The following is a 22,874-nucleotide window of genomic DNA, read 5'->3' on the forward strand; positions in this document are numbered from 1 at the left end:
GGCAGTTCTAAAAGCCTTCACTGATTTTTATGCATCCCTCTACACGACTAGACAGACAGTCGCCCCTGATTCCCTGGACGGTTTTCTTGATTCTATTGCCCTTGTTTGGTTCAATGATCACCACAGACAATACATGGACCTCCCCGTCACTGTTCAGGACATAGCTCAGGTCATCAAGAGCATGCCGGCAAACAAAGCGCCCGGCCCAGACGGCCTGACAACTTCATTTTACAAGACATATGCGGAGGAGTTGGCCCCGAGGCTGCATTCGCTGTTTGTTGAAGCCCTCGAACTGAACTCCCTCCCGGACTCGATGCGCGAAGCCCTGATTATCACCCTCCTGAAGCCCGACAAAGACGGCATGGTACTTGACTCCTATCGTCCCCTCTCCCTCATAAATGTGGACGCTAAGATCTTTGCTAAGATCATCGCAGACAAGCTCCAACCGTTATTGCCCATTATAGCTCTACCTGACCAGTCCGGGTTTATTCCTGGCCGCGCAACTTCCCACAACCTCAGAACTCTTTTTTCTATCTTGCACTATCTCCACCCTTCCGTTCAAGCTGCGGTGGTGTTCCTCGACGCCATCAAAGCCTTTGACTCCTTGGAGTGGCCCTACTTGTTTAAAATCCTGGGTAGGATGGGGTTTAGCCATAACTTCATCACGCTTATAAAACTACTGTATGATGCACCCAGGGCTCGAGTGAGTGTGAACGGTCTTGTGTCCGAGCCCTTTAACATCTCAAGGGGGACCAGGCAGGGGTGCCCACTATCTCCTCTCCTTTTCGCTATTGCCATGGAGCCGCTGGCGGCCAGAGTTCGTCAGCACCACACGGCGAGAGGGATCGGATTCAGCTCCCGAAGTCTGCTGATCTCCTTATACGCAGACGATGTTACTCTTTACGTTATAGACCCTGCTGACAACATGAACCCATTGCTCCGAGAATTCGTGCGCTTTGAAGGTCTGGCTGGAGTATCTATCAATTGGTCCAAGTCCGTGGCATTCCCCCTAACTGACGCCACTAAACAACCTCCATCGGACTATCCCCTGAGGTGGGACACTGATGCGGTGAAATACCTGGGAATCTGGGTGAGTCGAGACACGCAGGAACTATGGTCCCTGAACTTCGGGAGAGCTGTTGACTGGCTCGAGAGAAAGGTAGAGATCTGGAACAGGCTCCCTCTCTCCCTGGTTGCGAGGATAGCCTTGGCGAAAATGGTGGTACTCCCCAAATTTTTATATCTGTTTGTCAATGTTCCGCTACCCATGACTGCTCATTTCCATGCGCGCGTGAGATCACTACTTTTGAATCTGGTGTGGGCCGGGGGTCAGGCGAGATCCTCTTGGGCCCTGCTCACGCTCCCGCTACGGCAGGGGGGCCTTGGGGCGCCTGATCTGAAGCTATACTCGCTATGCGCGCAGGCGCAATTTCTACATTTCTGGGCCTTCCCCAACCCTTACCAGCCACACGTGGCGGTGGAGCTGGCCGCTGTCGCCCCGTCGCCTCTTCAGGTGGCGCTATATGGCAAGGTTACACGCCCGTCGAGGGACATAGACACAGCGGAAATGATCCGCTGGTCTTGGCGCGAGTTGCGGAACCGGGCGAAGCTTACCTTGCTCTATGCGCCGGCAATCCCATTACGAAGCAACCCGATGCTGCCTTGCCTATGTACTAGGGGTGACACCATCATGATCCGCGGGAAACGCGTAACAACCTTTGCTGATCTCTATCCCGATGGGACGTTCGCTGAGTTGGGAGCGCGCGAAGACGGCCAATCTGACTCCTTCTCGGACGCACTGTTACACCACTCCCTCCGGGAGTCATGTAAGAAGCTGTGGCCCCAGTTCCCAGAGGAGCCGCCACAACTCGATGCACTCCAAAATCTACTGTCAAGACCGTCCCACGCGAAACTGGTCTCTAGACTGTACAATTGTATGCAAGAGCAAGCCCCGATCACTGTGCCTGCGGCCAGACAAGCTTGGTCTGCAGACCTGGACGACCCCCTCACTGATGACATGTGGGACTACTGCTGTGCACAACTCACGGCACTGTCTCCAAATTATAGGTTAAGACTGGTCCATTTTAAGTTCCTGCACCGGTACTACCGCACGCCGATAATGCTACATCGCATGGGCATCCGGACGGATGCATCGTGCTGGAAATGTGGTGGGGCGGATGCGTCCTTCCTGCATGTGGCATGGGACTGCCCTAAATTAAATGAGTACTGGTCGGCCGTCTTCACGGCCATTAACCAAATTCTACACAGGACTGACGAGCCTACTCCGCTCAAGGGCCTGTTGGGTTATGTAAGAGACACCGAGCCTGGTGACCGGAAACTGCACGCGTTACTGCTCCTTTATACAAAACGCCAGGTGGCGATAAACTGGGGCCGCAGGACCTTGCCTGCGTTTATGGCGTGGATTAAGGACGTGACTTATGGCCAGACGCAACTCACGCATTACTGGGAGTCAATGCCCACCGCTTCCAGACCTAAAGACATTTGGGAGCCGTTCCTTCAGTGGGCCAGGGAGCGGGCGGGATCTGCTACCTCAGAGGACTCCCCTGACGTGGGCGTTTCTGATGACATGGGTTGAGGGCCTCCCACCGTGTACACCCTTTCTCCAGTGGATTGCTTACTGCCTGGGCGGATGTGCCTCGGGGCTGTGGGACGCCCTACTCCTGCCCTTGCTGGTATCTACCAAGTGCTCACCTGACCTAGCAATATGTCCCCTTCATTGATCGCGCGACCCACCATCCTGCCTGTCCCCTTCCCCCCCTCACCCCCCCGCCCTGCGGGGGATACATGGGATACTCCCGCCACTGCCCCTGTTACATGTTGACATCCTTATTAAGCTGCCTGACCCTAATACTCACAGCCCTGCATCTGCCTGATGTGATATGTGTTTCTGCTTCCGCTATGCACCAGGTTTGTTGTTTCCCTCGGGTTGTTGTGGGGGTTTGGGAGAAAAGGTGTCCGCGGACGAGTCTATGCTGAGCTGATGTTTAACTGAGCCACGGCTGTCGCGCTCGTCAATCTGATGGGGCGACGAAATGTGTTTGGGTGATATTGCCTGTCTGCGGCACCCTAAAAATTGTAAGACTATTTGCCTTGTTGTTGTTGCACTGTATGTCTACCTTAGACTGTTTACAGGCATCTCCTGAGGATGCATTGCCCGTTATGCTGCAAGATTCCTTGAAATATACCTGCCATTGAATACCATCTGTAAGCATCGCGGCCTGCCTCCGGGTTGTTGGCATGACGCAGTGTAACTTTTCTTTGTGTCTAATAAATATCTTACACAATAAAAAAAATTTAAAAAAATAAAAAAACAGACTAAGGGAAGTTGTTTTTTGACTTGATAGTCTAAAGTGATTCTTAGCCTAAACATTGACTATTATATTTTCTCACATGAAGATTATGCATTTACTCCTTAAGTAAAATAAAGAGTGTATGTGGGTCTCTGCATACAAACCATGTGAATAAACACAATAAATAAGGATGGGAAAATCAAATAAAAACTTATAAAGTAATATAAGAATACAAATTATATTTTACACTTATTGCACAGAGGAACCGGCACAACATTTAATTAATAGAAAACAAAGAACACCTTACCATGTCCTTATTACAAAACTAAACCTGACAATGCAAATTGCTTACCATCCCATCAGCAAGGCTTCCATGACTTTCATATATTTGCAATTGCTTTTGAAACAGCTGTGCAATTGCCCGATGAACCAGCTCATACTGTTCCTACAATCGGAATACCAAAAAATAGCATGTTACAGTGAACAGCCATATTTTAAAAGTAACAATATATCCAGCCTTATTACAAAAACCACTAAAACAACCATACCTTTAAAGATAGGAACACCTTTCATAAATAGCATACATATGTGCAGCTAAAGTTATTCAACTTCAAAGATACAGCCCATCTACTCAGATCACATTCATAATGCACCATTAACCATAAATAATGTGCAGTGTCTATCTATATAGTACGGGCAAAAAACAGATGCAAACTACTGATGAAGTTCATAGCTTCGATCTTAAGACGTACATACAATAAAGCAAAAGAAAGCAAAGAAGGTTGACAATGTTATTTTTTCATCATCTTTTCTCAAAGGACCCCCCCTAGCATACAGTCTCTACTGCAACACTTCATCTAAACACACCCTCTCAACGTTTCCAGACCTTTTGCATTGTGATAACCAAGCTGGAGACACCAACCAAAGATGCAATCCATCACACAAACCTGACCTGCTTCAATAAGCCACCCCCATGTCTACCAAACAGTAGCTTATGTTCTACCATATATCCCTCTAGAGTCCTACATTCTTAATGCCCCGTCTCTTCAATAATCCTTGTACCTTTGTTTGCACTGCAGAATGCCGCTGCGTCCTCATATCTTGTATTAAGCGATACACATCAAAATTCTCTGGTATTTTCTAAAATATAAAACAAATTTGTTTACCAGTCAAAGCAGGATTTAATTTTATTTTAATGTTGCACAATGATGTAGCATTCTAATACAAGAAAAACTGGCTTGCTGATTTAGAGGTTAAAAGGTCTCTTACAAGTGTGCAAGTACAGCCATTCAACAGGACCAATTCTGGGCCTAATAAAGTAAGACAGGAAGAATTTTATCAAGGGTTGCTCTAAATAGTGCATGCAGGAGTATTACTGAATATAGCAAGGAAACAAAAAGCAACATACTATTTAAATCATAACTGTTGAGCACTGAAGATCATTCTCAAACTTAAGTGACCTGTCTGAGTATCCAAAAACACAATTAAACAAACACAAATACTGCATTCAAGGCATACAAAACCATCAGTGTAACATACGCCTTTCGCTGTCATGTCTGATCAGACAGGGACTTCTAAAAAGACATTGAAATCAATGTATTAAGGGAACTGTTGGCCCAAATGATGACTTCGAGGACTGCAGAGACAAGAGTATAGCCTTTATGGTAAGATATTGGAATTACCACTCAGCCCTCCATAAAGTTGAGGTGAAAAAAATGAGCAGCACACAATTGAATAACAATAAATATCCGTCATATACAGCAAGAAGTCCCTAAGGGTAAATGTGCAATTTACAATAGATGATATGGCATACAAAACAAAAATTTTGAAATAACCAGAATGTCCCTCTGTAAGGGGTTTCGAAGCAACTTCAAAAACAATTGACCTGTGTCCTGAATGAACTCTCCTGCGGAAAAATCTATGTTTGAATAGCAAGCTGAACAGACAGGTAAAAAACTGCTTTTGTGATATTGAAACTGTAAAGAACCTGTACATTAAGTTCAACACTTAGTAATGAATCTCATTCTAACAAGCCCCAATAAATCTCATGGAAAATTACATGAGTATGGTCAAAGGTAACCACAAATCAGGCTGCCATATGGCTAAATGAACGTGGGTCATGCATCAAGAATGTGCAAAAAAATAAGTAGTTACACTGTGCATGCTCAAACGATTATCTGTACTATTATCAAAGTGTGGTTAGACTAACTCAGTAAAAGTAGCAACAGAGGCTGATAGCAGCATATGCTTGAAATGACTCTGATCAGTGATTGTGAAAGCCTACTGTTGGACCTGAAGCTTATGTGCAGCAAGTAGTGTTTACAAAAAAAAAAATCACAGGGTGCAGTCCACATGGCAGTCTTGCATGTTGCATAATTATGCATACCTCTAAAAAATAAATGCAGCGGCTTAAATCTGAGAGTGTCTGCTTAGATGCTGCTTAGGAAGGTAAATGTTACTGATCCTGTAAGGATCTGTTCAAGGCATGTAGTGCTGTAGATTCACATTCTGTGCACACTACTGGCATCGTAGATGACTTTGGAGTTACGAGATATAGTGACTCCACCCATTACTGGTAATGCGCATGGGCATCAGCTCTATTGTTAGAATGTTTTTTCTGTCCAAAGGGTGAGGACGTAGATGGAGCATAGAATCACAGTAAAATTGACCATGAGAAATAAATAGTAGATGTAAAAGAGAAAAAAAATCCAGCCTTGTCAAAAATATTGAGTAAAAGTGTGGAGAGCAGACCAAGTAGCTGCTTTACAGATGTCAGCCATTGGAATATTAGCAAGGAAAGCCACAGAAGCTCAGATTTTACAGGTTGAGCGAGATCTGGAAAAAACAGGCAAAGGTCTTTTGGCTTCGCATAACAGGTCTGTATATATTTGACCAACCAAAGTGCTACACCTGGTTTGGACAGAGCACAGTCTTTGTGTTTAGAGAAATAAACAAACAGTTGTTGAGTTTTTCGGAATAGCTTACTCCTGTCAATGTAATACGAAGGCTCTCTTTTGACATCTAATGTATGAAGAGCTTGTACTACTACAGACTCTGGATGTGGGAGGAACACTGGTAATTCTATAGTTTGATTAAGATGGAAACTAGAGACCACCTTCGGTAGTTTATTTATATATTATAAAGATTTATATAGCGCGAACTTGACCCAAGAGGGTATCAGAGCGCCTTACATTTAGGATCGTTGTGTTACAAGTTACTTCCGATACAAGAGCATAGTAAGGTATAGTAAACATAAACAATGTTTCAATAATTCGTAGGAGGGAGGGGAGGAAGGGGTAAAAGTGGGGAGACGAGGAGGAACAATGCCCAATGTCCGGCTGTGTAGCTCACTAACGCGCCTGAGGGAAGCGACAGCTGCTAGGAAGGTTGCTTTGCAGGAAAGCAACTGTAAAGCCCATGAGCGGAGTGGCTCAAAAGGAGGTCCCATTAGCCTTGTTAAAACAATATTGAGGTTCCACACAGGGTTCGATGGCACCTTTGGTGGGATAACCCGTTTGAGTTCTTGCATAAGAGGCTTAACAGGAACCCTGAAAAGGGAAATTTGATCTTTGTTTTGTATGTAAGCAGCAACAGCTGCCAAATGAAGCCTGATGGAAGTGTATGCAAGAATAGACTTCTTCAAGTGGAGCAGACAACAGAAAATATCTTCACTGCTACCTGGAGAGGGGCAATACATCTAGGAAGACAGTGTGTGAACCTTTTCCACTAAGGTAAATAGCAGGCTGTGGTTGTGGGCCTGCAGGCCTCTTTACGGACAGCCTTTGTGAAGGGAGGTTGAGAGATCTAAACCTTAGGCCTTCAGGTGCCAAATCGCAAGACTGAGCTGTCTGTGGTCCAAGTGTCCCTTGATTCTATGAGAGAAGTTCTGGCTGATTGGACAGCTACTCGTGAGGCACTAGAGACAGTTCAAGGATAGTGGTTCCCTCCAGGGTGCACTCCAGCAGCAGCACGTGCACCCTACTACCCTCACAAGCCTAGAGTCTTTCACGGAATGAGCAGGTTGCTTCAGAATACAGGAAAGCCTTTGTTTGCAAGGGCGGTGTGAGAATTTGGCCTGGCATATGCTGTCCACTATTCTAGTGGGCACCTTCCACCAGTCCAAACGACCCTTATGTATTGTAGTTTTAAAGACAACCTTTATAGAAAGCTATCCTAGTGGTAGCTGTGGAGAGCAGCCTTCAGGCGAAGTCTTGAAGGAATGTAAAGCAGCTTGTTTTACCAGTCTATAATCTCGTGAATGACCAAATGAAAGGAGAACCACACCAGGTATAAATAAAATATATATGTATTTATTCTAAACACATCCCTCTAGTCCCTTTATGAGGCTAGAGGCAAAAGTACACAAGTTAAACTTAATTAGCACACAGTAAATTAGCACACTATACGTTTTGCCCTAGGGGCCTCACAAACCATATACTTAGAAAGTGGTATAAGTACCGCTGTGAACAGAGACAAGGCCTAGGGCCTGTAGAACCGCTGGGGCAACCAGGAACCACCCAAGGTAGGGACGCAGGAGACCCACGGGGGACGCGTGCAGTGTCTAAACACAGCCGCGAATCACCGTTTACTTCTATGGAGAAAGTTGCGATTCGATTTTTAAGGATTAAGGACACTTAGGAGTGGACTAGGAACAAACCCCTTCAGTACTGGACAGTTCAAGAGTCAAGACCCATGGGAGCACCGAAATACTCGTGTTACCTCACCCAGGGAAGCCGGGTACATAGGGGTCTTTTCGTGTTGGGTTTCGTCATTTCCCATGGAGAGCTGGAAAGAAGTGCTGCAGGTGACCAGATGAAGTGTCTGGGTGGATCGAAGATCTGAAGAACCTGAAAGCAGAGGGGACAGAGTCTGGGTCACTTGCCAGTGACCAGGGAGGCAGTAAGAAGATGCCCTCTGATGTCGGGGGATTTTAGGTGCAGGAGGTGAAGCTTGACTCTTCAGCCACGAGGACCAAGAGGCGTCGACGACAACCAATAGCGGGATTCGAGCTGTCCCACGTCGGATGTCGAGTGCTGCAGCTTCGGTATCCGGATTGGACCCAACAAGCCTTGGCAACAGCAACCCACGCAGAATGCAAAGATTGGCTTCGGAGCAGACCAGCAAGGTCTGAGGGACTCACCCTTTGGAGGGGAGTCAGGGCACGCCTGGAGCAACTAGGAAAGCCCAAGAAACAGAAGAGTTACCTTCGTGGGGACCCACCAGTCGACGGACCAGAGATCGCGAAGGGGCCTTGAGCAGAAATGCTAGAAATGGGCCCACGGAACACTTGTGGAGTGTAGGCCCACAATCTTCAGTGCAGATGGTGCTCAGGGCTTGGACTACAAGTAAAAAAAAACAAGCATTTGCAATGCATAAGGTCTCGCATTAGGAAAGTTTGAGCTATTGGTATTGTAAATGACACATTTTTTATATATGTGTTGGTTTTGAAAATAGCAAAAATAATAGCTTTGTCATTTACAATGCCAATAGCTATAACTTGTGACACCTATAGCATTTGTAATGCAATATGTGTTGTATTCACGTGACTTAGATGTATTGATATTACAAATAACAATGGCTTTGAATTTTTTAATAATTAATACTTAAATAAAAGTTATTGTAATTTATAATGGCAATAGCTTAAACTTTTGTAAAAACCTTTTGTGAAGAATATGTTCAGTGTATTTTATTGTGACGAAAATCCAAGAGCAGAAGTGAAATACTAACCTCTTTTTGTGACATTTGTAATAAAGCTTGAAACATTGAGAGATCATATTTGACCCAGTTGTTGTTGAATGGTTGCACAGATTGATGCTGTGGTGGCGCTGAGTGATGTTGTGGTGGCGACTAGTGATGCTGTGGCATTCAATGATCCGGTGGTAGCACATAGTGATGTTGTTGTGCCCCTTAGTGATGCTGTGGTGGTGCGATAGATAGAGTGAGTGGGATAGATAGATAGAGTGAGGGCGATAGATAGATAGAGGGAGGGCGATAGATAGATAGAGGGAGGGCGATAGATAGATAGAGGGAGGGCTATAGATAGCTAGCCAGATAGATAGAGTGATGGCGATCAGTATCTAAATAAATAGATAGAATGAGGGCGATAAATAGGTAGATAGAATGAGGGCGATAGATAGGTAGATAGATTGAGGGCGATAGATAGGTAGATAGAGTGAGGGCGATAGATAGATAGAGTGAGGGCGATAGATAGATAGCGTGAGGGCGATAGATAGATAGCGTGAGGCCGATAGATAGAGTGAGGCCGATAGATAGAGTGAGGCCGATAGATAGAGTGAGGCCGATAGATAGAGTGAGGCCGATAGATAGAGTGAGGCCGATAGATAGAGTGAGGCCGATAGATAGAGTGAGGCCGATAGATAGAGTGAGGCCGATAGATTGATAGATTGATAGATAGAGTGAGGGCGATTAGATAGATAGAGTGAGGGCGATAGATAGATAGAGTTAGGGCGATAGATAGATAGAGTTAGGGCGATAGATAGGAGTGAGGGCGATAGATAGCTAGACAGATAGATAGAGTGATGGCGATCAGTATCTAAATAAATAGATAGAATGAGGGCGATAGATAGGTAGATAGAGTGAGGGCGATAGATAGATAGCGTGAGGCCGATAGATAGAGTGAGGCCGATAGATAGAGTGAGCCCGATAGATAGAGTGAGGCCGATAGATAGAGTGAGGCCGATAGATAGAGTGAGGCCGATAGATTGATAGATTGATAGATAGAGTGAGGGCGATTAGATAGATAGAGTGAGGGCGATAGATAGATAGAGTTAGGGCGATAGATAGATAGTGTGAGGGCGATAGATAGATAGTGTGAGGGCGATAGATAGAGTGAGGGCGATAGATAGAGTGAGGGCGATAGATAGAGTGAGGGCGATAGATAGAGTGAGGGCGATAGATAGAGTGAGGGCGATAGAGAGATAGAGTGACAGCGATAGATAGATAGATAGTGTGAGGGCGATAGATATATAGTGTGAGGGCGATAGAGTGAGGGCGATAGATAGAGTGAGGGCGATAGATAGAGTGAGGGCGATAGATAGAGTGAGGGCGATAGAGAGATAGAGTGAGGGCGATAGATAGATAGAGTGAGGGCGATAGATAGATAGAGTGAGGGCGATAGATAGATAGAGTGAGGGCGATAGATAGATAGAGTGAGGGCGATAGATAGATAGAGTGAGGGCGATAGATAGATAGAGTGAGGGCGATAGATAGATAGAGTGAGGGCGATAGATAGATAGAGTGAGGGCGATAGATAGATAGAGTGAGGGCGATAGATAGAGTGAGGGCGATAGATAGAGTGAGGGCGATAGATAGAGTGAGGGCGATAGATAGAGTGAGGGCGATAGATAGAGTGAGGGCGATAGATAGTGAGGGCGATAGATAGTGAGGGCGATAGATAGTGAGGGCGATAGATAGTGAGGGCGATAGATAGAGTGAAGGCGATAGAGTGAAGGCGATAGATAGAGTGAAGGCGATTAGATAGAGTGAAGGCGATAGATAGACAGAGAGAGTAAGGGCGATAGATAGACAGATAGTTGTGTGTGGTTGTGTGTGGTTGTGTGTGCGTGGTTGTGTGTGTGGTGTGTGTTATGTTTTGTTTTTCTATGTTTTGTTATGCTATGCTATGTTTTGTTGTGTTTGGTATGCTATGCTATGTTTTGCTAGGCTATGATATGTTTTGTTTTGTTATGCTATGTTTTGTTGTGTTTTGTTAAGCTATGCTATGTTTTGTTATGTTATGCTATGCTTGGTTAGGCTATGCTCTATGCTTGGTTAGGCTATGCTCTATGCTTGGTTAGGCTATGCTCTATGCTTGGTTAGGCTATGCTCTATGCTTGGTTAGGCTATGCTCTATGCTTGGTTAGGCTATGCTCTATGCTTGGTTAGGTTATGCTCTATGCTTGGTTAGGTTATGCTCTATGCTTGGTTAGGTTATGCTCTATGCTTGGTTAGGTTATGCGCTATGCTTGGTTAGGTTATGCGCTATGCTTGGTTAGGTTATGCGCTATGCTTGGTTAGGTTATGCGCTATGCTTGGTTAGGTTAGGTTATGCGCTATGCTTTGTTAGGTTAGGTTAGGTTATGCGCTATGCTTTGTTAGGTTAGGTTAGGTTATGCGCTATGCTTTGTTAGGTTAGGTTAGGTTATGCGCTATGCTTGGTTAGGTTAGGTAATGCGCTATGCTTGGTTAGGTTATGTGCTATGCTTGGTTAGGTTATGCGCTATGCTTGGTTAGGTTAGGTTATGCGCTATGCTTGGTTAGGTTATGCGCTATGCTTGGTTAGGTTATGCGCTATTCAAGGTTAGGTTAGGTTATGCGCTATGCGCTATGTTATGCGCTATGTTATGCGCTATGTTATGCGCTATGCGCTATGTTATGCGCTATGTTATGCGCTATGTTATGCGCTATGCGCTATGCTATGCGCTATGCTATGCGCTATGTTATGCGCTATGTTATGCGCTATGTTATGCGCTATGCTATGCGCAATGTTATGCGCTATGCGCAATGTTATGCGCTATGCTATGCGCAATGTTATGCTCTATGCTATGCGCAATGTTATGCGCTATGCTATGCGCAATGTTATGCGCTATGCGCAATGTTATGCGCTATGCTATGCGCAATGTTATGCGCTATACGCTATGTTATGCGATACGCGCTATGTTATGCGCTATGCTATGCGCTATGTTATGCGCTATGCTATGCGCTATGCTATGCGCTATGCTATGCGCTATGCTATGCGCTATGCTATGCGCTATGCTATGCGCTATGCTATGCGCCATGCTATGCTCCATGCTATGCTCCATGTTATGCGCTATGCTATGCGCTGTTATGCGCTATGCGCTATGTTATGTGCTAAGTTATGCGCTATGTTATGCGCTATGCTATGCGCTATGCTATGCGCTATGTTATGCGCTATGCTACGCGCTATGTTATGCGCTATGTTATGCGCTATGCGCTATGTTATGCGCTATACGCTATGTTATGCGCTATACGCTATGTTATGCGCTATGCTATGCGCTATGTTATGCGCTATGTTATGCGCTATGCGCTATGTTATGCGCTATGCTATGCGCTATGTTATGCGCTATGCTATGTGCTATGCGCTATGTTATGCGCTATGCGCTATGTTATGCGCTATGTTATGCACTATGCGCTGTGTTATGAGCTATGCGCTATGTTATGCACTATGTTATGCGCTATGCGCTATGTGTTGCGCTATGTTATGCGCTATGTTATGCGCTATGTTATGCGCTATGTTATGCGCTATGTTATGCGCTATGTTATGCGCTATGTTGCGCTATGTTGCGCGCTATGTTATGCGCTATGTTATGCGCTATGTTGCGCTATTTTATGCGCTATGTTATGCGCTATGCTATGCGCTATGCTATGCGCTATGCGCTATGTTATGCGCTATGTTATGCGCTATGCGCTATGTTATGCGCTATGTTATGCGCTATGCTATGCGCTATGCGCTGTTATGCGCTATGTTATGCGCTATGCGCTATGTTATGCGCTATGTTATGCGCTATGTTATGCGCTATGTTATGCGCTATGCGCTATGTTATGCGCTATGCGCTATGTTATGCGCTATGCGCTATGTTATGCGCTATGCGCTATGTTATGCGCTATGTTATGCGCTATGTGTTGCGCTATGCGCTATGTTATGCGCTATGTTGCGCTATGTTATGCGCTATGTTGCGCGCTATGTTATGCTATGTTGCGCTATGTTATGCGCTAATTATATGCGCTATGTTATGCGCTATGTTATGCGCTATGTTATGCGCTATGTTATGCGCTATGTTATGCTGTGTTTTGCTATCCTATGCTTTGCTGTGTTTTGCTATCCTACGCTTTGCTGTGGTTTGCTATCCTATGCTTTGCTGTGTTTTGCTATCCAATGCTTTGCTGTGTTTTGCTATCCTATGCTTTGCTGTGTTTTGCTATCCTATGCTTTGCTGTGTTTTGCTATCCTATGCTTTGCTGTGTTTTGCTATCCTATGCTTTGCTGTGTTTTGCTATCCTATGCTTTGCTGTGTTTTGCTATCCTATGCTTTGCTGTGTTTTGCTATCCTATGCTTTGCTGTGTTATGCTTTGCTGTGTTTTGTTATGCTATGTTTTGTTGTTTTACTATGATATGCTATGTTTTGCTATGTTTTGTTTTGCTATCCTATGCTTTGTTTTGCTATGTTTTGTTATGTTCTGCTGTTTTGTTCTGCTGTTTTGTTGTGTTATGTTATGCTATTCTATGTTTTGCTATGCTATGCTATTCTATGTTTTGCTATGCTATTTTTTTTTAAAGTTATGTTATGCTATGTTTTGCTATGCTATCCTATGCTTTGTTTTGCTATGTTCTGCTGTTTTGTTCTGCTGTTTTGTTGTGTTATGTTATGCTATGGTTTGTTTTGTTTTACTATGCTATGTTTTGTTTTGCTATTCTTTGTTATGTTATGTTTTGTTTTGTTATGCTATTCTATGTTATGCTATGGTTTGTTTTGTTATGCTATTCTATGTTTTGCTGTGTTATGCTATGTTTTGTTATGTTCTGCTGTTTTGTTATGCTATGTTTTGTTCTGCTATGTTTTGTTCTGCTATGGTTTGTTCTGCTATAATTTGTTGTGTTATGTTATGCTATGTTTTGTTGTTTTACTATGATATGCTATGTTTTGCTATGCTATGCTTTGTTTTGCTATCCTATGCTTTGTTTTGCTATGTTTTGTTATGTTCTGCTGTTTTGTTCTGCTGTTTTGTTGTGTTATGTTATGCTATGCTATGTTTTGTTTTGCTATTCTTTGTTATGTTATGCTATGGTTTGTTTTGTTTTACTATGCTATGTTGTGTTTTGCTATTCTTTGTTATGTTATGCTATGGTTTGTTTTGTTATGCTATTCTATGTTTTGCTATTCTATGTTTTGCTGTGTTATGCTATGTTTTGTTATGCTATGTTTTGTTATGCTATGTTTTGTTATGCTATGATTTGTTATGCTATGTTTTGTTCTGCTATGTTTTCTTCTGCTATGTTTTGTTGTGTTATGCTATGTTTTGTTGTTTTGCTATGATATGCTTTGTTTTGCTATGCTTTGTTTTGTTATGCTATGGTGTTTTGTTGTGTTTTGTTATGCTATGCTTTGTTGTGTTTTGCTATGCTATGTTTTGTTGTGTTTTGCTATCCTATGCTTTGTTTTGTTATGCTGTGCTTTTGCTATCCTATGCTTTTGTTTGTTATGCTATGCTATGGTAAGGGTATGTGAGGGCGTGTGAGTGTGTGTGAGTGTGTGTGAGTGTGAGTGAGTGTGTGTGAGGGTGAGTGAGGGTGTGTGAGGGTGAGTGAGGGTGAGTGAGGGTGAGTGAGGGTGAGTGAGGGTGAGTGAGGGTGAGTGAGGGGGGTGAGGGGGGTGAGGGTGTGTGAGGGTGAGGGTGTGTGAGGGTGAGGGTGTGTGAGGGTGAGGGTGTGTGAGGGTGAGGGGGTGTGTGGGTGAGAGGGTGAGTGAGGGTGTGTGAGGGTGAGTGAGGGTGTGTGAGGGTGAGTGAGGGTATGTGAGGGGTGTGAGGGTGAGAGTGTGTGAGGGTGAGTGTGTGAGGGTGAGAGTGTGTGAGGGTGAGAGTGTGTGAGGGTGAGGGGGTGTGAGGGGTGTGAGGGTGAGGGGTGTGAAGGTGAGGGGTGTGAGGGGGTGTGAGGGTGAGGCAGTGTGAGGTTGAGGGGGTGTGAGGGTGAGGGGGTGAGTGAGGGTGAGGGGGTGTGAAGGTGAGGGGGTGTGAAGGTGAGGGGGTGTGAAGGTGAGGGGGTGTGAAGGTGAGGGGGTGTGAGGGTGAGAGGGTGTGTGAGGGTGTGTGAGGGTGAGTGAGGGTGTGTGAGGGTATGTGAGGGTGTGTGAGAGTGAGGGGGTGTGAGGGTGAGGAGGTGTGTGAGGGGTCAGGGGGTGTGAGGGCGAGTGAGGGCATGAGGGTTAGTGAGGGTGAGTGTCTCCAATGCCTTCTTTGAAAATGTTCAGTGCTGCAAATAGAGCATGCCGCCCTAATTATCACAGCATGAGTCCCCAAAGTGATAATTATCACAGCATGCAGAGAGCCGCCCCACGCTGCTGGAGCACTCAACTGCACATTAATTATAGTTGAGTGCTCCAGCAGCCTGGGGCGCCTGTTGACATGCTGTGATAAGTGGGTCTCATGCGGTGAAAATTGTTGCGGTGCCTGAGGAAGTGGAGACTCCTGCTGGGATAATTGGTCTTGTGGCGGCTCAGGAAGTAGAGTTTCATGCTGGGATAATTGGTCTGGCGGCGCCTGACGTCCAACAAATGTGCAAAAGCTGCTCAACCTTGAAGCGCGTTCACAGACCTGGGTCGGCTCCTGCACAGGTCTGTATCGGGCTCGTTCACAGCTGTTACTCCCTTGACAGGGAGGAAGGTGACTATAGTCTCGCTGGCGGGAGCGCTTCGCGCTCCAACGCCAGCTCGACCTAAAAAAAGTAGCTTAATGCACAACTTCGCAAAAGCTCGGGAAGTAGATGCACTAGCAAATGAGCACGGTGTCCAGGAGTTCCGATCCCACGTCTCTCATGATGACAACAGGTCTCAGCTTTGCGGAGATCTCGTGTCGGCCTCGGAGATGTCTGGAAGTAGGTGTCCTGTGTCGCAGATTCTTCAGGATCCGGCAGGAGCCTCGAAAATGCAGACCGGCAAGATGCTTCTTTGGTGCCTGTTTGAACAGGGGAGTCACTCCTTGACCCCAAGGGAGATGCTTCCGTCTTCTAGTCGAAATAGAATGTTGAAATTCCAGGATACATGTTGCAGAGGTTTGTCCTGGGTAATCTAAAGTCCTAGGGACTGGGTCCCTATACTTATACTAAGTTTACGGGATGGACAAACTCTAAGGTTCCACCTATGGGAGGACCTGGGGAGGGGGTGGTTACACCCCTTCCCCTTTGGCCAGTTTCGCGCCAGAGCAGGGGCTAAGCGCCCCTGCAACCGGTTTGAACTGGGGTATGCACAGGGACACCTTATGTGCCCCAGGCACTGTCTGAAAAGCATTCACTGAATGCACCCACCCTGCCATAATACACTCAAGCCTGTCTGGGGAGGTGGTTACACTACCCTGGACTGGAAACCTATTGTCCAGGCCACTCCTGCCGGAGTTTCGTCCAGCAGCAGGAGGCTAGACTCGTGTCTGTGGCAGCAGCGTCCATTTTGTGATGCTGGGGCTCTTTAAAACTATTCCCGGGTAAGTAAGTGTGTACATGTTTTCTTCCTCTAGAAGGGTGGAATTCTACCCCCACTGCCAGGACTGGCGGGGGAGGGGTAGGATTCCAAATTGTTTGACACCAAACACGACATGTTTTGATGCAGCCATTCCAAAGTTAGCATTTACTGCGAGGTTAGTTATAATGCCCTTAAGAGTATATGGTCTGGCTGCATCACAGACCAGCCTCAGAGAATAGGCTCCGAAAGCTGCAGTGGGGCTCAGCTCATGCTTAGGCCCCCTCTCACACAAAACCAAGCACTCTGCCTTCAGGATTGTCAAGGCCTGCCATAGGAGTGACTTATATGTTTATAAGTGTCTGTATATATAGGTAGATATAGGTATACTATATTTTAGTAAGGGGTACAAGTACCACCTTATCCAGGCTGCAGTAGCAGACCTGTGGTGCCATTTTGGGAGGCTTCCCAGGGGTGGCATAATACATGCTTCAGGGCCTGGTAGCCCTCTGGGGTACCTATGCCATTGGTACCTAAGGTACCATACACTAGGGACTCACAAGGGTAACCCAGTAACCAATCTGGAAAGTACCTAATGTACATGCAATCAATTTAGAGAGGAAGCAGCTAGGCTGAGGCCCTGAATAGCAGGATACCAGCCAAACTAAGTCAAAAACCATCAAAACACCAGAAAAGTGGGGGTAACCATGCAGTCAGATTCCACCTTCCTACAGGCGGCTCCTCGATTTGAGAAGCGCCACCCCACAAGCACCAAAGCTGAAAAATGAACCGCTAATAAAGTTTATTTATTGCAGTTTTATTTTTCAGCAACTTGTCCTGAACTAAGTGTAAAGACGTGGCGGGGCCAGGGCTGCCGAGTGGCAGAAGTAGGGAGCTATGTACTTTTAAATGCGCATGTCTCTTTGGCCGGCCAGCCAGACGTGCACATTTTAAAGTTCTCTAATCTAGCTGCCTTAGACAACTGAATTGGAGAAAGCGAAGGTCTCCAGTGCTCTTATGAGTGCTGGGAGAGCCTATTCTATTCAATCCAAGCTGTGAAAGCAGCACCAGGATTGGGTAGTGCAGTTTCCTGCATTGGGAGCTTTAAGGAAGACACCAGAGGGAGGAGGACACCGCGCTGTCAGAAGAAAGCGATTTTTTTGTGCCCACTCCTACTCCCCTCCTCACCACCCTCAGTACAAGTCAGCCGCCACTGTATTTGTAGCCGCACGTTTTTTATGAAGTCTAGGGCGTGGTGGTCTACAACACAAAAAAGGTCAAGTAACCCAGCAGGGAAGAGATGAACATGTAATTAGCCTGGATGAGGGCAATAGGCAGGGGTCTACTGAGAAATTACAAAGACGTCTCTTAATGTCCCTTCATTGACAAATTGCCTGAGGCCATTTTTCTAGTGTATACCTTAGCACTGCCCCTTGCCCCCACCACTCCCATCACTTCTAAGATGCGGAACCCCAAATGTCTAGCATAAGGACAAAGCAGTGAGAGAGAAAACAGGTAGGCGTTTGCTATTGTGCTTAATGCTGAGAAAGGCGAGTCTCAAAACACCATTCTAAAACTAAATTGCAAACCTGATAATGCCTTGCCTTCTCCTGCTGCCCAAAGCTCCTAGTTTCGGAATGTCATATTATATCACTGCACTGAAACACATTTATCAAAAGTTTTAAAACATGATCTTTGATACATTGAGGCCTTGCAAAAATGCAAGATGCAAGTCGGTTGTCACATGTACCCAGTATGCCCCATACATTCTTATTATACTTCGAGGAACATAGATATGGGCGAGTCAACAAATTAATAGGGACATAGGAGTCCATCCAAGGGTGGGCTGGCTCGAAGAGCCCAAGCACGATCATTGAAAATATTTGGCATGTAAGTGATGCAACAGACATTATGTCAGAATATGATATGATGTTTTCAAACTTCAAGAAAATGCATTTCTTTAACACATGGACACTTTCCACCTTAGTATATCAGATTATTTTTGAAGTATTTATTAATAGTGAGAGCTTTTAAACATGCACTGGGAAACATTCCTCCTCCCGACCTGCCATTAGTCCACAAAGAGGGAAGTCCATTGTCATGTGTATCTTATATGTGGACTGATTCTTTTTACAAATAGAGCACCATTATGGGTTATTAAACTAAATACATAGAGGTTTTTGGCTGGAACATTCCCAGAACTGACATTCAAAGTTGCGTAGCTATATTATGATGGAAAAAAAGGAGGTTTGGTTAAATAAAATATTTACTTTGGATCACGCAATTCGGTCAAGCAGGGAAGCTCGCATTGATTCCAGATTTTTGTGTTTCATACTGCAATTCTACCACTGATTGAGTATCTCCGACATCAAAGGTTCATGCTTTATTCGTAATTCTTGGAGGAAGAGATTAGCGAGCAGGTGACGGCCAAATTCACATTTTATTTTTGTCAGGTTCATACAGCGCAAACCTTACCCAAAGATATGAGCTCTTCATGGAAACCACCTGCTAAAAACATATATATATTTTTTAAAGCGATTTGAACCCCGTTTCCCATGTTACATGGTCGGCAGCTATAGCTGTGAGGCCATATCACCTCCTGCGAAAGTACAGCTAGTGTTGGGTTCAATGGCCCAAGAGGACCCTGAGTTGAGCCAGAGCATGTCACGGAGTTCCAGCTTTAAGTGGCAGGATTTTGAACAGTGCACATCCTAGACTCACGTATTTGAATGTGCTGTCCTATGTAATAATGAGGAAATAGGAGGCCCGTTGAAATAAAGTGTTTGCAAAAAATTACACAATTTGGTGAAATAAGGAAGCTGGGATTCAGCCTAAGGCTTCTAGATCTACTTTGTGCAGTTCAGCCACAAGATGGGTATCACTTCCTATAGCCCTCGTTACATCAGAGTACTGCTTTGTTTGGTGCATGAGATCACAGCTCATTGTTGTCTTCAGGGTTGTAGAGGACCTTGAGCTGAACCAAAATCAAACACCTGGCTTGAGCATTCAGTGGCTCATCCACCTCTGCATCAAATTATGATGTTCTAGCCTACCGCAGTCAGCTGAAGGGTGTCAGGCTGTATAAACGTGATTCAGCTCACTACCACAGAAGTCAGTAGACCACAGAAAAGGGGTTTATTAAGGGAGTGAAAGGAAGCACAAAAAGGCCTGTGTACATGTTCTCTGCCTCAGGGTGCTCTTTTGTATCGTCTATCATGGGGACCTCGTGGTAGGCTAGTGTCTTTGCTAAAGCCAATGGCTGGGATACATCAGTCACAGGTCAGATACACTGAGGCATAGCCTTATTTTTATTTGTTTAAATCGTTTTTATTAACTTTTTTTGTTTGTTTTGCACATCATCAATAAAGCATACAGTCAGAACAGCGCTCATGTAACAGGTGGAAAAAGAAAGAAAAGTGATTGCCAGTAGCAAAGTGCACAGTAACTAATAGCAACAGGAAAACAGAGATGGTGAGTACATCAAATCGTGAGGCAATATCTGAAGGACAGAGCAGTGCTGACAAATCACAGCACCAGGTAGCATGTGAATAATTCAGGTACAGTGCAGTTCAAACTCAACCGGGGACATAGGGCACAACAAAATGAGGACAACATAAGCGAAGGAAGGGTAGGGGAGAGGTACTCACGACCTGCTGCCGCATCCAATGTAGCCGGGAAGGCCAAAGACTGCCAAGATCTAGTGACAGTGGGACTCTGAGACAGAGGGGCTAAATCAGACCGGGGTCTGCGTTAGTCTGCATTCACGCCAGTGGGAGATTTACCCTGAGTGATAACCCTTTGTGATGTAGCCAGGTTCCCTATGTCAGTGTCGAGCCCTAGGAGTTTGGAGACGATTGCGTCCCATTGAGGTGCCAGGGGGAACATACGAATGCCAAGCAGGTCCTCTCTACGTAGCGCCGCACCACTTTCCCCAAGTTAAGCAGGGATCATGCCGAGCAAGTGGGTGGGGCGACTGGGGATTTCCACCACTTGGTGACCAAGCGTTTGGCCGTTATTAGACCCAGGTATAGAAACGGTGTGGCAGCTCTATATTTCTTGTTTCTGCTGAAGAAGTGCAGCACATGGGCTTCCCAAGTCGGGGGAATAGTGCGGGAGGTGCAAGCTGTGAGGGTGACCGTCACAGCATCCAATAGTCAGTGAGAACCGGGCAGCCCCAAAGCATATGAAGCATGTCGGCATCTAATTGCCGGCAACAAGGACAGGCCACATCTATGCGGAGGAAGTACTTATTTATTTGGGCTGGGGTAAGGTAGGCATGATATAATATGAAAAATTGTATCTGCTTGACGCGCTGGTTATGGGGGATGCGGGTCGGGCTGCCTTGGGCGGCCGCCCACTCCCTATCTGTAAATGCTCTCCCAGGGCTCCCTCCCAATGAAGTCGAAGTCGGGCAAGATCTACCTCCGGGGAGGGCAGGCCTGCAGGCAGATACCCTGTGAGTCCGCTCCACTACGAATTGTGAGGAGAGCGATCCGGAGGGCATCAGGCTTCTTATCCAGGCCTCCGTGAAAGCCTCCGCCTCCCGACCCTCCGCCCCCTCCGGCAGACCAACCACACGAAGATTATTACGGCGGGATCGCCCTTCAGTGTTGTCTTACCTTCTCCTCCAAGTTGCACACACAGTCGAGTAGATCTTGTAGCGCAGATGTACAGCTCTGAGAGCAGGGCTGGAGGTCTGCCAGGGTGGTCTCCATTTTGCAGACCCTAACGGAGAGTTTGTGCTGGTCAGCATGGAGGAGCGTAAAGTCAGAAGTGATGGTGTCCATTCGGCCCTCCAGAGAAGTGCGGTTCAAGTCCAGCGCGTTGCCGATCCGCTGCACCGCACCTAGGACTGTGTTGAGTTTGGTGGCAATGTCAGGCTGGTTCATTTCCATCGTCGACCCTTGAGTCAGAAGCGGCGCCCCAGTCAGGCCCCCGGGGGGAGCATCCCAATTGGTATTATTACGTAGGCGGCCCATAACAATCTGCTGGGTACTCCGCATAGGGAGTGAGGTAAGGACCTCAAGCCCCAGCAGCCTCTGTATTCTCACCCGGCAGCACTTCTATTGAGTCAATGGCCGCTCTGTGCTCGTGCTATGTCGTCTGCAGGGTGATATTGTTCCAGTCAGCGACACAGGTCACACTGTCCCCAGCCACCACAGGGCCCCTCTAGACGTCACACTCTTTCTTTGGGAGCCGTGGCTCACCTCTCCAGACAAGCCGCAGCAGTAGAGGGGAAGACTGCCTGTCTTCATAGGCATATAGCGCAGATGTGTGGGCTCTGGGGTCAGAAGGTATCACCGGAGCCAACTGGGCTGGCCGCCTCCAAAACCACACAGGCAGAGCCCCGCGATGCGCCCTCGTCTCCGGGTGACACCCCTATCAGGATTTGAGGCAGGCCCCTCGCTATTGTAGGACCTTCACCATGATGGTGGCCCCAGACCACACCAAGCCGTGCCTACACAACACCACCACAGACAAGGGAGGGCCCTGGGCCTGACCAATCTCGTGGCCCCCACCGCCTGATCACTGTACGGGCCCTCTGCAGCAGCAGACCCCTCCAAAAGAGCAGGCAGGCAAAGACTACAACGAATAGGGCTCGCGTTCTATTGGACCAAGCTCCAGCCCTATATCAAGAAAGGGAGGATGGCGTGGATCCGGAGCTGTCTCACAGGCAAGTTCAACATCCAGCATGCAATACAGGGTGGCCGCAGCAGACGAGCCAGGGGTCCCAAAGGACGGACCAGCGCAGGTTTAAGGCACCTCCCGATCCCCCAACGGTTTCAGGTGAGGGGCCCTAGGCCCGACCGACCCCGTGGCCACTCACACCAGCCCAGACGCCGCAGCCTCCGCCCATAGGCCCAGAATAGCAGCCATGTCACAGAGTGTGCGCGGAGTCCAGGTGGGGGCCCTAGGTCCGACCGACCCCAGGTGACCCCCACAACAGGGCAGTAACAACAGCCGCAATTGGCGGCCCACCTCCACAATCACTCAAGGACCGCAGCACCCCGGTGGGTGCCCTAGGCCCGGCCGACCCTCGTGGCCACCCACCACTATAAGCCACAGCACCAGCCCTGGATCTCGCCCCAGCAGCCATGTGGCGACCCCCTCTCCGCGTCTAGATGGGGGCCATAGGCCCGATCGACCCCCGTGGCCCGCGACACCGAGCAGGCGCCACAATCACAGGTTATAGTCCTACCTGCTCTGCCAAGTCCCCGCCAACCATCACCGGCGGGAACAGCACCCTTCACCGCAGCTCAGGCATGCGTGGCAGGTGCCGGCCGAACAGGCTCCAACCCGGCATCCACGCCCCTGTAGACCACTGCAGGTATCAAAGCCTTACTCTCTCCAGGG

General features: G+C 46.8%; 1 protein-coding gene across 3 annotated transcripts in view; it reads right to left on the reverse strand.

The window, feature by feature from the left end:
• Positions 1–22,874, reverse strand: part of PTPN12 (protein tyrosine phosphatase non-receptor type 12) — a 445,738-nt gene that overhangs the window by 197,276 nt on the left and 225,588 nt on the right. For all 3 annotated transcript variants that reach the window (XM_078679268.1, XM_078679259.1, XM_078679277.1), the window contains exons 10-11: positions 4,374–4,451; positions 3,664–3,756 (exon numbers count right to left, since the gene is read on the reverse strand). In XM_078679268.1, the coding sequence (XP_078535394.1) occupies positions 3,664–3,756; positions 4,374–4,451 (171 nt within the window). The remainder of the gene's footprint in view (positions 1–3,663; positions 3,757–4,373; positions 4,452–22,874) is intronic.

Source organism: Lissotriton helveticus, chromosome 1_1 (genome assembly GCF_964261635.1).
Source record: "Lissotriton helveticus chromosome 1_1, aLisHel1.1, whole genome shotgun sequence".
NCBI lineage: Eukaryota > Metazoa > Chordata > Amphibia > Caudata > Salamandridae > Lissotriton > Lissotriton helveticus.